This window comes from Parasteatoda tepidariorum, chromosome 2 (genome assembly GCF_043381705.1).
Source record: "Parasteatoda tepidariorum isolate YZ-2023 chromosome 2, CAS_Ptep_4.0, whole genome shotgun sequence".
Lineage (NCBI taxonomy): Eukaryota > Metazoa > Arthropoda > Arachnida > Araneae > Theridiidae > Parasteatoda > Parasteatoda tepidariorum.
This window is the reverse complement of record NC_092205.1, coordinates 103,693,582-103,713,286: the sequence shown is the minus strand read 5'-3', so window position 1 is coordinate 103,713,286 and position 19,705 is coordinate 103,693,582. Positions and strand designations below refer to the sequence as shown.

The 19,705-nt window shown below is 29.3% G+C and overlaps 1 protein-coding gene across 2 annotated transcripts in view; it reads right to left on the bottom strand.

Moving 5' to 3' along the window:
• Positions 1 to 19,705, bottom strand: part of LOC107452578 (ribonuclease 3 drosha) — a 62,610-nt gene that overhangs the window by 3,546 nt on the left and 39,359 nt on the right. Inside the window, exons 14-22 of one of the 2 annotated variants that reach the window (XM_071178088.1) lie at positions 15,337 to 15,439; positions 15,113 to 15,228; positions 13,764 to 13,817; positions 12,255 to 12,358; positions 12,070 to 12,175; positions 11,780 to 11,912; positions 7,561 to 7,643; positions 4,163 to 4,269; positions 3,993 to 4,085 (exon numbers count right to left, since the gene is read on the bottom strand). In XM_071178088.1, coding sequence (XP_071034189.1) covers positions 3,993 to 4,085; positions 4,163 to 4,269; positions 7,561 to 7,643; positions 11,780 to 11,912; positions 12,070 to 12,175; positions 12,255 to 12,358; positions 13,764 to 13,817; positions 15,113 to 15,228; positions 15,337 to 15,439 — 899 coding nt within the window. Of the gene's footprint in view, positions 1 to 3,992; positions 4,086 to 4,162; positions 4,270 to 7,560; positions 7,644 to 11,779; positions 11,913 to 12,069; positions 12,176 to 12,254; positions 12,359 to 13,763; positions 13,818 to 15,112; positions 15,229 to 15,336; positions 15,440 to 19,705 lie in introns of those variants that run through there. The other variant, XM_071178089.1, reaches the window with a different exon arrangement.

The following is a 19,705-nucleotide window of genomic DNA, read 5'->3' as shown; positions in this document are numbered from 1 at the left end:
CATGATAATGAAAAAATAACTAGTTTTTGACAAAGAACTCTTTTCTTGATTATACTAGCCATTAAATATTGATCAAGAAATTTTTTGCTTTGCTATCAGAGGGTGGAAAATGAAGCTTGAAATGGAGAATATATCTTGCAATAATTTCACCGAACCCAGCTCATTATACAGTAGAGAACCATTTATCCGGTATCCAGATAACCGGGAAGAATTTTGCTTGGTTTTCCCGCTATTTTAAAGTATATAAGGATAATAAAAAAAACAACAGAAATTTGACTCATCCTTAAAGTTGAGTAGAGGGAAAAGGGGGAATTCTTCTCCTCACTTGCCCAGAGGAACTGACAGGATTCTTTCTCTGACCTTAAAGATCATTAGATCCAGAGGGGGCAGGGAAGGGACAAATGTTTTATTTTCTCCTGTGTTAATTTTCTTTTTCTGATGAGCTGCCATCAATCAAACTTAAAGGAGTGGCAAGTTGATTTCCTTTTCTCTTTGATTTAGGAGGGGGTGGGGAAAATGCATTGCACAGGCATAGCAATGAATGTTTGAGTTAAGGAACTTGAAACATCTGGCTAAGAGTATTGATTTTAAAGGTGAAATGTGAGATTTATTTTAAATCATCCATTTCAGTTACTCACTTTTGTTATTTATTATGGTGAATTTGTTTTATTATTTCCGATAATGCATTATTTAATCACCAGTTATATTCATTTAATTGACATCAATTAACAAAACAATATTTTTTTGTTGAATAAATTCTGATTTCTTAGAAATGCAATATCATTAGCAAGTTTTTCTTGATGTGCAATCACATCTGCTTTCCTTAAAAATAGTCTTTTTATAAAAAAATAAAATAAAAGGAGACGATTGTTTATTAATTTAAGCATATAATTATTTGTTAATAAAAGCAGGTGATTATTTTATAAAGAAGATAGTATTTTATTTTTTTTTTTTAAATTTTGATTCCACTGCCTTGTTTTTTTTAAGGATAAATTTGTACTCAATAAATTAATTCTTTTTATTCATAAATTTTATCATTAAGTTTTTTTTTTTTAAAATTCCGTTTATCTTATACTATCCTGTCTCTTCGAGGTTTTAATACTTATGTTAGTGCTTTTTTAAAATATCGTTTCCATTCCATAATTTTCAAGTGTTGTTTTTATTTAGATTAATAAGTTTTCTTTTCATCCCCCCCAGTATAATTAGGTATGAAATATATTGCGTTTTTTAATTATTGGTTTTGTTTTATATTAGTTAATTTGGGGATTTTAATTATTATCAAAAATAAATATGCAAATTTTGTATTTTTTAAGCTTGTTTTTCTTGTCTAAATTTGCAAATGTTTTTATCCTTTCAAATGTTATTTTTCTACCATTTTTTTTAAATTAGGAGATCTTTTCATTTTCCCCCTATTTTTAAATATGTTTAACTTTTTCCTTGTAATTTGGGTTTGATAAAACATTGATTAACGGCACTTTTGGCCGATCCAGAAAACCGGGAAATTCAGACATCCGGGATAGCGATGGTCCCGAGCATCAGGGTTAATTCGTTCTCTACTATACGTACACGCAGAGCAGCAAGTATTTCATCAAACCTGTAAAATGATTGGCATTTTCATATGCTACGGACCGAAGGTACGGCGAAATGATCGTGCTTGAATGAATTGTGAAAACGATGAATATAGAACAATGTGAAAAGCACACTTTTGCATAAAATGTGGCAAAAATTGACATGGTAAAGAAAAAAAAGATTTTTTTTCGAAAAGGAAAAATTAAGCACTTTTTAAAAACACCCAATGAAAAAAGCACCTTTAAGGGCTTTTAAAAAACAAAAATCAAAAATAAGCACTTTTTAAAAATGCTACGCAGCATGTTTAAGATAGAAATGATTGCAAGGAAAAATAAGATTCTATTACTATAACATAGAATGAATTGCTGGTTACAGAGACAATGAAGGCATGTGGGAGTATCAGTGATACACGTATTGAAGTACAAATATNATAAAAGGAGAAGATTGTTTATTAATTTAAGCATATAATTATTTGTTAATAAAAGCAGGTGATTATTTTATAAAGAAGATAGTAGTTTTTTTTTTTTAAATTTTGATTCTGTTTTTCTGATTCCACTGCCTTGTTTGTACTCAATAAATTAATTCTTTTTATTCATAAATTTTATCATTAAGTTTTTTTTTTTTTTTTTTAAATTCTGTTTATCTTATACTATCCTGTCTCTTCGAGGTTTTAATAGTTATGTTAGTGCTTTTTTTAAATATCGTTTCCATTCCATAATTTTCAAGTGTTGTTTTTATTTAGATTAATAAGTTTTCTTTTCATCCCCCCCAGTATGAAATATATTGCGTTTTTTAATTATTGGTTTTGTTTTATATTAGTTAATTTGGGGATTTTAATTATTATCAAAAAATAAATATGCAAATTTTGTATTTTTTAAGCTTGTTTTTCTAGTCTAAATTTGCAAATGTTTTTATCCTGTTAAATGTTATTTTTCTACCATTTTTTTTAATTTAGGAGATCTTTTCGTTTTTCCCCTATTTTTAAATATGTTTAACTTTTTCCTTGTAATTTGGGTTTGATAAAACATCGATTAACGGCACTTTTGGCCGATCCAGAAAACCGGGGAATTCAGACATCCGGGATAGCGATGGTCCCGAGCATCCGGGTTAATTGGTTCTCTACTGTACGTACACGCAGAGCAGCAAGTATTTCATCAAACCTGTAAAATGATTGGCATTTTCATATGCTACGGACTGAAGGTACGGCGAAATGATCGTGCTGGAATGAATCGTGAAAACGATGAATATAGAACAATGTGAAAAGCACGCTTTTGCATAAAATGTGGCAAAAATTGACATGGTAAAGAAAAAAAGATTTTTTTCGAAAAGGAAATATTAAGCACTTTTTAAAAACACCCAATGAAAAAAGCACCTTTAAGGGCTTTTAAAAAACATAAAATCAAAAATTAGCACTTTTTAAAAATGCTACGCACCATGTTTAAGATAGAAATGATTGCAAGGAAAAATAAGATTCTATTACTACAACATAGAATGAATTGCCGGTTACAGAGACAATGAAGGCATGTGGGAGTATCAGTGATACACGCATTGAAGTACAAATATTACAATTATTAACATCATCAGAATATAATTATCAGTAATAAAAGTTACAATAGTGGTATTATACACAATAGGATCAAAATCTTAGTATTACACATTAATTTAGATAATTCACATAATACACAGTTCAGTCACATTAATGTTACCACCACCTACTTTCGACGCCAACGTGAAATAACCATTTACAGAATGCAGGCAGCACATTATAGTGGAGTGCATATAAAGGATGTCCTAGGGCATCGAAAAGCATTTCAATTGTTGGCATAATGCAGAAACATAGCTATTTATCCTACATTCAAAAGGGCATGATTATTGGCTTTTGGGGTGGAAGCATTTCGGAAACGACTACTTTTGTGAACTGTTCGCATGCCGCTGTGTTAAAAGTATACCGTGCATGGCAAAATGGCACTATGCAAAATCAGTGGCGTGGCACATGGGGCGCACCACGGGCTATAGATGACAGAGGCGAACGAAGGCTACGTAGATGTGTTCCGGTAAATAGATGTGTAACTGACCACCCAGATGAACTAAGGGGCTACCAGGAGGCTTTTACTGCACGTCTCGCAGAGGTCCGCTCTGCTGAAGGTGGTTATTCTGGCTTTTGACAGGTGGTCACATTAATGTGATTGGACTGTGTAATATGTACATGAATAATCACACTATTATAAGAACAGCAATAATTACCAAATACAATATTATTACGAGTGTCAATTGATTTCACTCAGGTTTTGAAAATATCAACGAATACAAGTTAAATATCGCATTAAAATTTTGAATTAATGTTGACAACAACACATGGTTTTAAACAGTTAAATAACAACACTTTTTCATAAAACGAATTCACTCTCTGAAGAAAGAAATACCTGTGGCCAGTTCCAACAGCTAAACGGTTCCCTTGAAAGTATACAGCAACTGAATAAACTCTGGTATTTGTGGGACCTTTACACTCAATCACTCTGGAAAGAAAACAAAAAATTCATAAAAGGAAAGTTCTGTTAACAAATTTTTATTTAAAACAAAGATGTTTTCGCACTTGTATGTCGGGATATCGGGTTCACCCCCATCCATTGACCTCAAAGTCAGACAACACTGTTGAAGTTTAGACTTTGGATCGTTCCAATCTTGATTCATAATAAAATCCTACAAAATAAAAAGACATATTTTAAAAAAGAAATAAATGTCGATTCTTATAGCTGATTATAAAATTTTTTAGACTTGGAAGTTAAACCAGGGTGCATACCCAAATCTTTCAACAAAAAATAAGCACCTTTTAAGTACTTTCTAAGCACTCAAAAATATTTTTAAGCACTCTATGCACTAACAAAATGCAAAATAATTTTCAAAGACTTTGCATGTTCGTGATAAAATAACTCGATCCGACAAAGAACTCTCTTCTCGATCGTATTAGCCATTAAGAAATGATCGAGAGGTTTTTCGGTTCGCTATTGGAGGGTGGAAAATGAAGCTTGAAACTGAGAATATCTTGCATGCGAGAGTGCAATAGTCTTACCGAACCCAGCTCAGCAAACCTGTAAAATGACTGTCGCTTTCATACGCTACGGACTAACGGTATGTTGAAATGGATTATGGTTGAATGAATTATGAAAAGGTAGAATAGAACAGTGCGAAAAGCACGCTTTTGCATAATATGTGGCAAAAAATGACAAGAGAAAAAACAACTCATTTTCGAAGAGGGAAAATTTTAAAAACACCTGATGAAAAAGCATCTTAAAGGGCTTTTTAAAAACCCAAATCAAAAATAAGCACCTTTAAGCACTTTTTGTAAAAACGTTGCACACCATGTTAACCCTCAAAGCATTGGACAAAACAGGTTCTAATAGGGTAGAAAGTGAAATGACAAGTGCTTCACAGAATAACAAAAGAGGTAATTTAAATAGCCTGGATTGTACTGAAAATAATTGATTTGATATAATAGCTTTATTGGTTTTTAGTTTAAGGCTAGTTAAATTGTAAAACATGAGTTTTGCTTTATGTCTTTGGGTTCGTATTAATAAATTCACTGAATGAATTTATTAATACGAACATAATAATAATATCAGTTAAAGCTATTTATGTAGGATAGAAAATAATCAAGCAAAATAAAAAGTTTATTTACAATATTGAAATAAATAATAAACAGCTTAGTAAAAATAAATATATAGCTTACAATTTTGAAGCTTTTTAAACAGATTTTTTTTTTAAAGTTAAAAGACTATGTGATTATTTGGTAATTTTTACACAGGGTACAAAAACATTTACAAAGATTATAACAAACACTTTTCATACAATTAAACAAAAGAAAAGTTGAAAATATAAGTTACAAATATGAAGAAAAAACAATCTAATTCTAGTGACTCAATAAAGAGAATCTAATAACAGAAGCGATTTATAATCTAGTAAAATATATACTAAATTTAAAATAAAAATATTATGAATAATCACAAAAAATAACAAATTATCATATTTTTTAGGTGTGAGAATGTTGTTAAATTCAAAAGTCATTCAGTTCATAAAATTAAAAAAAATATATTTCATTATTAACAGCTATTAGATAATAAAAATTTTCTATGCCTCTAATATTTTGAAAGCAGTGTATTATTAATAATTTAAAATTGCAATTACACAATTATACTTTTTCACTATTACAGTTTTGAGAAAATTAGCAACAATAAGTGAGATTTAAAAAAATATTCAAAAGTGATAGCGCATAGTATTCTTGCTTTGTTGATGTCAAATAAATGTGTTTTAATAAAACAAACTGTTCTTCAATATAACTGGATTTTGTTACAGTACCTCTAAAAGGTTTTAAAGCTTTACAATATAAATCTCACATTAAAAACTTATTTTTATTTCAAATTAGTAAAAATTTCTTTTTATTTCAAGGTAAAAAATTCATTAAAAAAGTCAAATAAATTCCAAAATAAAATGCATATTTTAAATCATGACAAAAATATTTAAAAAATGCCTACATTACTCCAAAATATCTATCTTTTAATTAAATATTAAAGAATCGTATGCAGTTTATCAAATAATAACATATATATATATGTAACATAAAAATCTTCGATTAATCTTTTTATGTTAGCTTCTTCGTTATAAAATAACTCCTATTTTATTACTAATTAATTATTCAAGTGCTTTCTCACACTTTTAAAATCCACATTCTGCTTTCTAAATCTATTTTTGGCCCAATTAGGCATAAATTTAAATAAAGACATTTTTTTCCTTTCAAGCTTCATGGGAATCAATCAACCTAGTTCATAAACCAATAGTAATTTCTAAGATTTCCCTCTTTTCCATGAATAGAGACTTTTTCGGATTTTTTGCAAGATTTTCCCTACCAGAAAGNAAAACTTAAGCACACACTTTTGGAGTGCGAATTTGAGCTCCGCCTTTGATAGAAAATGTCTTGAATATATTATGTGAAGCTAATAAAATATTTTTTGCCTTCCAACTCCTATCTGCGTGGCCTAACAACAACTCTCACCATGACTGCTACCCTTTCACATATATATAAAACATATTTCTGTAAAAAGTCAAAACAATCTTTCAAATCAGAAACTAATAACCAATCCTTTTTCAATTTAACTGTCCTTAAACTAAAAATCAATGATGTAATTGCATCAAATCGATAATTGTTCATCCAAAGAGGTAAAGGTAATTCTAAAACATTACAATAATATTAAAAGACAATTTTTTTACGCAAAGGAAATTAAACTATAATTCAGTACAGTTATCTTTAAATTATTACCGGTTTGAACCTAGGATAAACACTGGTGTATAGAAAATGTTTGGCGTTTTTCTTTACCACAGTAATTTTTGTTCTATGATATTTATCCTGTGTGTACCACAATATTTAAACCTCAGTAATTTGTTTAAGGCAATATTTTGTCTACTCTGTCTCATGTTTCAGAGATTTCAACCAAACATTGAACACAACTTGTATGGTAGGATCATTATCACATTTTCATACTTTTGTTGATGGAAAGTTTCTTTATACACAATATTGTTCAAAATTATAAATGAAGAATATTTTTTTCAAACACAAATATGCATGGGTAATATTTAGTTGACTCATTTGTAGATTTGTCAATTAGTTGTTATCTAACTGCTTGAACTAAAACAGTAATTTTATTTTTAAATGGGAAGTAATTATCATAGCAGTATATAAATAAATAAAGAGATGTTATTCGCAATAATCTTGTTTAAAAGTGAATCAATATTAGTACAAGTTGCAAAATTATTGGTATGAGTTATATTTAATCAATATTAGTATAAGTTACAAAAACACATTTGTAATTCAGAATCTAATTAAATGAGATTACAAAACCGTAAGCAAATGCAACTAGTTTTGGAATATAGGCTGAAAGTGAAAACATATTAAGTTTAACTAGAGTGGTAAGAAACATGTGTAACAGTTGACTGACTTACCTGAAGACGAGGAAAGAAGCAAACTTCGCAAAATTTTTTACAATATCCCAAATCTTTATCTACATATAAAGCTCCAAGGAAAGCTAAAAAAAAAAATTTGAATTATTAATGTAAATTATGTAAAAGAAAATATACAAATACAATTACAGTAGAGACTCATCTTATAGACATTCCTCTGCAGGACAAAAAAAAATTATAAAAACTTTCATGAATAACTTGGTAGAATGATCACTCCTTTAACCAGGAGCAAACATCCCTTCAAGACACTTCAATCTTTTAAAAAATTATTTTTTGTTTGAATTTTTTATTATACACGATTTTTGCACAAGTCATCGCAAACAAAATGATACAATAAGGGAATTCTTCTTCTGGGCATGTAAAAAAATGTATAGCTTAAAAATTTTTTTTCTCCCCACGACTTATTATTGATTACAATATTGTGACTTCTTAATTGCATGATCGAACTACCTTTATTCAATGACGTCTAACCAGCCAGGTATTTTCAGTCCTATTTTAGGGAATCAATTTCACATTAAGAAATTAATTCAGAGTCGTTTATTGGAAACTCAAAACTCATAAAATTTCCAACATGGGTTTAAATTATGACTGTTTGGTTGACAAGCTGTGACTTAAAAATCCCTGAATTGAGATTGACAAGGATTCTTCATACGTTAACAAAATTTAATGTCCATTTTTCTAAAATGTTTAGATGACTTTATTCTTAGTTTATATCTAAATTATATTTTATTAACAAGACACAGTATTTTTTATACAGCTTAATTCGATGGAAACAAAACATAAATTTGAAATTCTTTAGTAGTGTCAGTTTATGACTTCGTATCTCCAAATTGAAACTTTTTAACTGCCTCCCTTACCAATTTTTATGGAAAAGAAAAATGCAAAAAATCAATATTTTTTTTTTATTTCATTAATAAATACAAGGAACTAAAACAAAACATAATGCACAAGTTATAAGTTGAAATTCTTTTATGTGTAAGAAACATTTAATTTACCATTAGTTTACTAACTCTGGCAAATGAAAAAAGTTAAATATTAATCTTTCTATGATAGTTTTTAAAACAAGGGACAACACAAAGTGATATTTTCAAAATTTCAGTGAAGTGATACGCCATTTTTTTTACCCTTCTTTAATGCCTTTTTTTCCAGCAACCATCGTATATACAATAGCACAAAACATGCGCGTAGTCACACAATCCAACAGAAAAACTTCCAATCACAGCAGATTATTTATTTATTTATTATTATTATTTTTTTGCTTCCAGACGAGTAAAAACGTGATCAAACAAAACATACTGACAAATTCTACTATGCCCGAGTTTTCTCCGAATTATAAATAGCCGAGAATTATAGAAGCCGAGTTAACTCGGGATAACCAGGAAAGCGGTTAAAAATAAATTTAATTACGCTAAGGTGTCAGGAAGTGCAGGTAAAATAAAACCATATTCTAATGAAAAAAAAATTATAATAAATTTCTATTAAATCTTTGTGGATTAATGTAAAGCACAGTCACAGTAATTCTTAATTTATGAAGCTATTTAACAATCATATTAATTTAGTTGAAACAGTTTACTTCTTATTACAGGGTGCATAGCTAAATCTTTCAACAAAAAATAAGCTCCTTTTAAGCACTCAAAAAATATTTTTAAGCACTATTATACATTAACAAAATGCAAACTAATTTTCAAAGACTTTAGATGATCATGAGAAAATAACTAGTTCCTGACAAAGAACTCTTTTTCTTGATTATAACAGCCATTATAAAATGATAAAAATATTTTTTGGTTTGATATCAGAGGGTGGAAAATGAAGTCTGAAATTGAGAATATTTATCAAGATGCAGTAAAGTTGCTTATGAGAAGGCAATAATCTAACTGAACCCAGCACAGTAGACGCACATACGTACTCGCAAGCATTTAATCAAACATGTAAAATGATTGGCGCTTTCATATGCTAAGAAAAGACAATAAGCCAAAATGAATTGTAAAAACTTTGAATAGAACAATGTGAAAAGCTCTCTTTTGCACAATACGTACCGAAAATCAACATAGTAAAGAAAAAATCTCCAAAAATTATCCGAAACGGAAAAATTAAGCGTTTTTTTAAAAACATCCCATGATAAAAGCCCCTTTAAGGGTTATTAAATAACAAAAATCAAAAATAAGTACCTTTAAGCACTTTTTAAAAACGCTATGCACCAAGTATTACTTAGGATATACTGCAGTTTCACTGGTGCTAAATAAAAATACTGAGATTCCATAAAGTTGTAAGGAAGAAAGAATAGGTTGTAATAATTACATTATGCCAATTGAAACTTATTTGAATAGTTAATTTGTTATATTTAAATTACTATTGCACTTAGGAATAATTAAACAATAACCAAATGATTGAATGAGTCATTAAATTCATTGCAGTACAGCAGAAATATTTCTCTCTTGCAAAAAAAATCTGACTTTGTGATACACAATATAAGCATGCACACACATTATTAAACGCACTGTAGTGTTTTAATAATGACATGTTTTGCACTATTTTATAGGTAATACTTTTATATTTAAACATACATGTAATGGGTTTATATTCAGGAGATTTTTTTTTATATACTTCTTCTTTGTATTTATTTCCAACGCATTTCATCACAATGTTAACCCATTGATGCACGAACGTAAATAAGTGCAAACCGGTTTCAGTCGCGTTCTCGCATGTCTTAGTTGAGGATGCGTTTCTGTGGCTTTATGTACTATGTTTATTTGCTTCGCAGTTTAATACTACGCAGTTATTTGCTTATTTTGTGTGCAGTGTTTAAATAGTCAATTGGAAAATTTTCATGATAGATAAAAAAGGCAATCTTTCACCATGACAAAAAGGCCCTCGTGAACGCTAAAATATTTTCAAACCGCGAAATATAACGAAGATTGAAGGTTTCTGAACAGGGCTGACTGTGAGCCCAACTCAAAAATCCTGAAAATTTCTTGGGTAAAATCATTAATGACGCATTTCAAAAAATTAATGTCTTTATAAATTTAAGTCATTGATATTTTCAAAACATGAAATTCAAAATAAATTATAAGCAGCATGATTTGAAGGAATAATTATGTATAAGTTCACTTTTATTTTTAATAACGTTCATTATTCTACCAGAAAAAATATTTACGAATGAAAGAGCATAAATTCTAGCTCTAATATTTTTAAATAAAATACACAAGAGTTTTTATAATAAATGTGATCGATGATTTCTAAAAACTTCTAGATCTTGGATTTCCAGAAAAATCCGTAGCACAATCATCTCTGATCACAAATGATGCATTTTCTATGAAATAAAGAATGCATGCAGAATAAAGCTCTGAAAAGTTGAGTGAGGAATTCCACAGATCAGTGAGAGTCTGTTGGATGGTAATCCAACTGCCTGGCCTCATAGAAAAGATTTTATGAAATGCATGGGACAATCTTGCATGAAATTGAAGCTCAGCTAAACGTGCTAAAATATAAATTGCATTCATTTCAAATTTTTCATGAATAAATATTCTTTCCCCAACTATGATGTTTTATTTGTGTTAAAAAAACAGATAATGAGACAGGGTGCGTAGTCAAACCTTTCAACAAAAATAGGCACCTTTTAAGAACTAAAAAAATATTTTTAAGCACTATATACATTAACAAAATGAAAAATAATTTTCAAAGACTTTGCATGATCCATCATAATATATTAGTTTCTGTCAAAGAATTATTTTCTTGATGATATTAGCCATTATAAAATGATCAAGAAATTTTTCGATTCAACATCAAAGGGTAGGAAAAAAAGCCTAAAATTGAGAATATCTTGCAAAATGCATCAGAGTTGCGCATGAGAGTACAAGAATTTCACTGAACTCAGGTCAGTAGACGCACATGCGAACTCACAAGTATTTCATCGAACATGTAAAATGATTGGCTCTTTCGTACGCTATGGACCGACAGTACGCTGAAATAGATTGTGGTCGAATTAATTGTAAAAACGTTCAATAGAACAATGAGAAAAGCATAATACCACGTGAAAATCTACATGGTAAAGAAAAATATCTCATTTTGGAAAAGGGAAATTGAATAAAAAATAAGCACTTTTTAAAAATGCTACGCACCATGTGAGGACAATAATAAAAAAAATATTTGCCGATAATTAAGAAGTGCGTCTAATCATTGAATGCATAGAATGAAGAAGTACCTTCCAGCAAATCAGCTTTATCTTTTGGCTTCAATTCAAGTTTGTTGTAAGGATAGATAGCATACTCCACCATACCTAGATCAATACAAACAACAGCTTGTGTACGGTTATTGACCAGAGAACTCCTCAGAAGCTGAAAACCAAATAAATAAAAACAAATTAAACAAAATTCATTTTTTTTAAAGGAAAAGAGCTCTAATATTAGGGGATCAGGGAAATACTTTAATAGTGAATAGCATTTAAATCACTCCAATTTGTGTACATTTTAATGATGAAAAGAAATTTCTTACAGATAGGTGACCCTCATGATGATGAGGAAAAAACTTGTACAAATATTCTGATGCAACAAGTTGTAACACAGTGTCCCCAAGAAACTCAAGTCTCTGGTTTGAGCCCCTATTGTTAGACAATTAAGATATAATTATCATTCAGTTATTGAAGTAACACATTAAATACATGATTTATCAAAACTTACAATGTAAGATTGTTGTAACCCAGGCTTCTGTGAGTTAAAGCTCTTGCGAGAAGTCGAATGTGGGTGAATTCAATTCCTATTTTATCTTCAAATTCATGTAGTTTCTACAAAAGAATGTAACTCAAAACTTAAAGAGGAACCAAATTATCGTTCTATAACAAAGATATTAATGTAAATAATATATTTAGGCATTATTATAATTACAATTTCATAAAGAAAATAAAAAACAGTTTAGGTATCACAGTTAATACACAAACATTATTCAAGAAATACTGTAGTTGTTTGAGAAACACTTTAATATTTTATATCAAACAAAACTACTGTGTGTAGCTAAAAAAAATTATTTGAAAACATTATATTTCATTATATGAACAACAGCTGTATTAAATAGAATATTCCACAATTTATGTTTAGAATACTTATCAAAAATTAAATAGAATAAATATGGACGTAAAGAATCTCAATATTTTAACCAAGGAAAAAAATGTTAAAATCAAAGAAATTGCTATTGAGAGAGGTGATCTAAAACCAATTTGATTGCCTGATGAAATTTAATGGTTACTCCAATAATGTTCTTTCACTCACTATTAATTTCTTTGGGTAGTTAAATAGTTTTGAAGGACTTTAATATTCCATTCCTTGATTATAAATAGTTAGATTTTATGTTTTTTTTTCTTCACTTAAATATTAATTTGGGATCCGTAATCTGCATACTTTTTTGTCTTCCTTTATTATTACAAGAGGCGGTTATGGTACACCCAACGTATCTGCTACATTTCAGATTTTCAAATTCATGACTTTCCATGACTAATTCCAAGAACTTTTCATGACTTAATGAAGTTACTATTTTCTCCCGAGAAAAACAGAACAATAAATTTAAAAAGCATTATAATAACATGAATTGAAATGATAGTATAACCAAAACAGTTATACTCTGCATCTTCGTATTTATACATTATAAATTTAAGAAACAGAGTAAAGAAAGAGTTAAAGCAATAAAATAGCTGAAAAAAATACAAAAGCAAAAAAATATATTTTTTTTTTGCAGAATTATAATTTAAAGTTACTTTTCTTGTTCATCGGAAAGGAAAGAGCTCCTGATTTTTCTGTTCTCATTTGGGAATAAAAAATATTCACCAATGACTGACTTGCTTCAATTAGAATTTTAAATTGATAAAAAAAATAAATAAGAAAAATTCTGAAATCACAGAATTTTAAAAGATAAATCGCTTTAGAAATTATGTTTTTCCTTTTTATTTTTTGAAAGAACACCAGCATTTTTAAAGAACATGATAAAAACATTTTTTTTCATAAAACATGACTGTGAGTGGGGATTCTGTTACAAATTCAGATATTTGAAACACCATGAAATTAGAGGGAGGGTGATTGCTGATTGATGAGAACATGATTTTTCTTGACTTTCCAGGTGAGCGGATACCCTGTACACTTTGTAAAATACGATATAGAATGAAATAAAAGCCTTTTATACGAAAATATTTTTAAGTTTACCTGCAAAAGAGGCACAGAAGATATCCATTTTCTATCCCCTTCAGGCTCTTGTTCCTTAAAGGAAATTAAAATGAAATTACTTACTTCTAAATTTTTGGAACAGTAATTAGAGCATGTAAACTTTTCATTTCAATTAAGCTATATAAAAATACTCTGTTTATTTTATAAGAAAACACCAAGATTAACTTATTAATGAAATTTTTTGAGGAAAAAGAAATCGAATAAGTAATTTTTATTTCCTGACATAAAGACATTTTAAACATGAAAAAAAAGTATTTGGTAATACTAGTATGGACTTTTTTTTTTTAAAAAAAAAAGGAATTTCGTAACAGCTCATGACAAAAGATCTCATTCTGTTTATTCTCCACTCTCCTTTCCAGCTCTCTACAATTTTTACTTTAATGTTTTAAAATTCCATACATCATTTTTGTTTTAATTAAAGAGTTCCTAAAACATAATTTCCACAGGCATTTTGTTGTTTTATAAAAATGTATTAAATTCTTCAGAAATGTGATAAATCGAGAGAAAAAATTAAAGTTAATTCCATACCTGCCAATATTGGTGAAACAAAATAACGGAGATTTTACTGACCAACTCAATTTCAGGTTTACATCTACTGATGTTCAACTTCGCAGCCTTGTAATTTTGAACCCAATCCGGAGGACAATGGAACTCCAGGATCAAGTATTAGGAGAGATTTGCCTTTGTGGAGGACTTTTTAATGGCATTTGAGTCACATGGAGAGGAAAACCACCCACGGTTAGCCTGACGATAAGGGACTAACCCGTGATCCGTCTACACTGAGGATATTTCACGGCAGCATTGTGGTCGGTGCAAGCCGGATGCGGAATGCGTATCGACCAGTCATCGCTGAGATTAGAACTTGGGTTTACCTCATTGGAAGGTGAACGCTCTCCCCCCCCCCCCCGAGTCATCACGGCTCGAGTTAAACAATTAACACTCAACATAGTGCAGTGCTAGCATTAGCACCGTCTGTTGAGGAGTAAGAGAAGCATTTTTGCCATCAATGGTTATTTTATCATAATTTTTTTAAAAAAATATCTTCCACAAATACAGAGAAATTTGAGAATATACAGGTTAATAGGAGATAATCGTGAAATACAGGAGTCTTCGTTAAAAAACAGGAAACTTGGAAGGTATGTAATTCATGCAACTGAAGACTTGGGAAAGCAAATTTTTTTTTTTTTTTTTTAAAGGTTTGTTGGAAGGTTTTTGAAGTGGACTAAAAATGCCTTGATTTTCTTCTAACAACATCAAATTTCATGATTGTTTGATTTGCCAACCACAGTAAGCCTAATAAATGTTTTTGACAAAAATTAAAAGAATACCTGCAGAGGATGAAGAGGATAATTTTTCCAGACATCCTGTAATTCAGGTTCAGGAAATAGTGTTTCTGAAAAAACTCTATCTGCTACTTCAATACCGTTGTCGAGAAACAAAGCTCCTAAATAGAGTTAAATACCTTTAAAAATTTGAAATAAATCATTTTTATGCAAGAACAATAATAAATTTTTAAAACCATTTCCATATTTTAAAAAACATATAGCATTACCCATTAAAGCTTCAAAGCAATTAGCCATAGCATGCCGAAGTTCCAAATCATGGCATAAGTCAGAACCATGAGCATAAAGCATATATTTTTCTAACTGAAGTTTCTGGAATGAAACAGATTGACAGAGAAATTATACTTAAAAATAGACTTAAATTTGATAGATGAATCTGCATAGGTATACAAATACAATAGCAATTCCAACAATGACATTCAATCTATAAATTTAATTAGTCTTTTACAGAAACCTGATGAAACAGTCTGAAAAAAATTTTTTTTACCCCCTAGGATTAATGTAAATGAAAAATATATTTTAAAATTGCTAATGAAGTTTAGCCTACAGCAGAGGAGTGTGCAAATGAAACACTGCTGATAATTTCTCATCGGCTTGAATTTCATGGAAGTAAAAAGGGAAATTGCAACAGGTTGTTTAGGCTTGAGTTTAAATATACCTTATAAATGAACGATTTTAATTTTGTTGAGGCTATTGAAGTACTCGAGTGACACAAAAAAATATAAGTTCTATGGTATATAGAAATTTCTTATTTTTCAAAAATGCATATTGATAAAAATTTTAAAGAAAAATTTAGAAATGCGTCGCAGAGAATAACAGACTTCATATTTTGAAAAGGGATAATTCAGATGAACAATATTAACATAGAACTACTTATGCAAGGGTTATTCCAATTTTTTCGTAAGTCCATTTCTGGAAATTCGTGAAAAATCTAATCACAATTTTCAGGCACTAAAATTGCTGTGAAATCGTATTCTTTATGCCAGCCTCCTTTTACGTGGATATGTTTAAAAGAAGACCTTTTTTTGAAAAAAAAAAAGGAAACAAAAATAACGTGTTTTTAAGAAGTTTTAGTATAAAAATAATGAATATGTCATTGATTCCGTTTTAACAAAAAAGTATTTTTAACGGATCAGTTTTAACAATAAGAAGTTTTGAGAAAGTTCCCTCAATGGACCGGAAGGTCTCCGAAATCGATTGCTGCTCGCTAGTATGCAAAATTCAATAAAAAACAATTTTTCTAAATGTTAGAACAGAATGCAATTGATTTGTAAAGAACATTTTTGAGTAAAATTATACAAATATTATTTCCAGCTGAAACTGTTATTAAGAATTAACTTTACATAATAGAACTGAACAATTTCATGAGAAACATGAACTAATTTTAAAGCAATCAAAAATCGAATTGAATTTTTAAAAAAGAAGAAAAAAAAACAATATATTAAGTTGCAATGTTAGTTGAAAAATAATAAATTATTATTAAAATATTTTAATTGAGTAGATTTAAATTTTTATGTAACGATCTGCTGATTTTTTGCTCTGGATTCCAGTTCAAATTTTTTTTCCTGATACTTCTTATCTTAAGGCTTTACTTTGCTCCTATAAGTCTGTGCATTACCAGTACAACTGAATTTCTTGAATTCTGTCGATTTTGAAGGTCAATGTGGGTCTTCTACTTAGGCGTCTTAGAACTGGTCCCCTTCCCCCAAAAAAGCTAAGATCTTTTTCATGTGCAGACACTCTTTTAGAATGTTTTTCTCTCTTCATAGGCAAAAGCAGGGCTAAAGAGAATAGAAGGGCTGGTCACTCCTTTGAAGTAGCTCTCGCTGCGCCAATCCTCCGATTTTCTCTAGTGATGTCACTTTTGGCGCAAAGCTCGTACTTTTACTTCAAGAACGGAGCTTTCGGCCTTACTAGCTCTAACTAATATTGGAGCATTTCTTTTTCCGACATATTCTAAGACATTTGTTATTTTCTATAATGACTTTCCTCAGTTTTTGCAGAGAATTTACAAAAATTTAAAACTATTATCGAAATGCCAGTTTGCGTGATTGCAACATGAAAAAATTTTGATAGGAAAACAAAAGGAAAAATGTGTTCCCTAAAGTAAATGAACAACTATGTAAAGAATGGATTCCGAAATGACACAGTTAATATAAAACAGCAATACGTTTATTCTGTCGTAAAGAACTTTTATAAAAATTCATTATCTAAATAGAAACCGCCTCGTTACTTCATAAAGAAAGGCAGGTGAAAAGAATTAAAAAATAGATAAAGTCAAAGAAAATTAAAATGTAAGTAAAAAGTATAAATAAAATATATAGTATATAGTTGAAATTCTCCTAATTTCATAACATATTTTTTAATGTAGTTATTCTAAATATTTATGATTTTTTTTAAAAATTATATTCTCTTCAATTTAAATATCTATAAATTATATCATCGTAAATTTAAATGTCTATAAACAATTGTAAAATTTCTAATGTCATTATGAACCTAAATTATTATTTTGTTTCAGTAATTAGCGTTTAAGGTTGATGTTTCCTAATGATTAAGTATGAACAAATTGCTATTAACGACATATTTTAAAATCAGGGATTCTAAATTTAACTTAACTTATCTTTATAAAAGAATATGTAGATAAAAAAAGTGTCGATATATGCCTTCATTTTTCTTAATAGTTAAAGTTAAAACTGAACTTTTTAAAATAAAGTATTTATCGTGTCATTTTCACCAACTAGCAAAACATTTTTATAAGTTTAAAATGGTATTTTTTTAATATAATAACCAAGAAAGTTTTTTTTGAACTATGTTTATGAACGGAAATAATGTGTTAATTACGTAAAGTTTGAAGGCTAATAACCAGAAAAAGTCTAACTTATTTTTACAAAGAGAAAGATGCAAAGTTATCATATCTTTGCTTGCGATCTCCGAGATCTGTGGACACAGTGACGTCATGAGGAGGGAAATCGTAGCTTCAGTTCTAAGAGCGGAGTGAACTAGCCCTTCTATTCTCTTTAACCCTGGGCAAAAGGAAGAATATATTAATGAAAAGACTTCTTCTTCCCCTTGCCCCCTCACACACATACTTTCTAGTCTCTCAAAAATGCTCTACTTTTGAGGCATGGTCACATTCTAGGTCATAAAAAGAATTTTTCGCTTTAAACTTTTTTGCAAAACTGAAAAATCATTCCTATCAAGTACAGTGATGCTGAAAAATTAAGCACTTTTAAAAACCTTGTACCAAAATGAAGTACTTTTAAGGGCCAATGTTTTCCAAAACAAAAATTAAGCAATTTTTAAGAAGCACGGAAACCCTGAAAAACGCGCAGTGGACATTCTTTAAATGCAACGAAGAAGATCCTAACTAGATGTAGAAAATATGGACATCAGATATAAAACAAATGATTGAGATTAATCCTTTGCAAACCAAGCTTCAAAGAATTCTATGGAAGAACAGCACTAAATAAAATTTACGAACAGTCACACACAGAATGCATAGCAACAAGAGCTCCATACGAATAAAAAAAAAGTAATAGCTAAAAAATTAAAACAGAAAAGCTGACTCGCATAAAAAGGTTTGACACAAGACGATAGATTTTAAACAAATAACGTCTAATTTTTTTAACAAAGAATTCTATGGAAGAACAGCACTAAATAAAATTTACGGACAGTCACACACAGAATGCATAGCAACAAGAGCTCCATAGGAATAAAAAAAAGTAATATCTAAAAAATTAAAACAGAAAAGCTGGCTTGCATAAAAAGGTTTGACACAAGACGATAGATTTTTAACAAATAACGTTAAGTTAGAAAGTTGTAACATTTTCAGCTGTCATTATGAATCCTTGGTGTTACTTTGAAATTTTACTTTCAAAACCAAGATTGAAGCAGTTTGCACATGATGTAATTTCTGCATTTCAGAGATAAAAATTTAAAAATAAATATATTTTAAATCAATCACTCAGTGCATGTGGTAAGATTTACAATCTACAATTATGTGAAATCATTCAATAAATGACATCAAAAATCAAATGGGTCATATTTTTTCATAAACAAACTGGCCACAGCAGTATTAATTGCTTTAAAAAAATGAAGCTAATAGTTTCCCTTCAACCAATGAACAAACTATTATAATGTTGTGTCAGTTCACTATCAACACATTTCAAGGGCATTTTTCAACATGTATAAATCTATAAAATACCTCCTGAACCAATAGAGTACTCACTGCAACCAAAATAAACCATTGAAACAGCGATGTGATAAAAATTCAATGTGTGATAAAAAAGGTTTATAAAATCAAATAGTAAAATTTTGCATTTTATTTCCCTAAATAAATATTGTCACTTGCGGCAGTTAAAACTGGTAAAAATATCAGCTGAAAAAAATCTTAATCATTTTATAATTAGAAAAATTCATTTGTTGTTGTGTATAGAACCCCACTCATTCAAAATTTTGAGAGCTTAGCTTTAAAGTATCATGCTGTATCCTAACTTAGTGATAAATGTAGGATATACAGGGTATCTGCTACATTTTAGATTTTCAAATCCATGATTTTCTAATGAATAATTCCAAGAA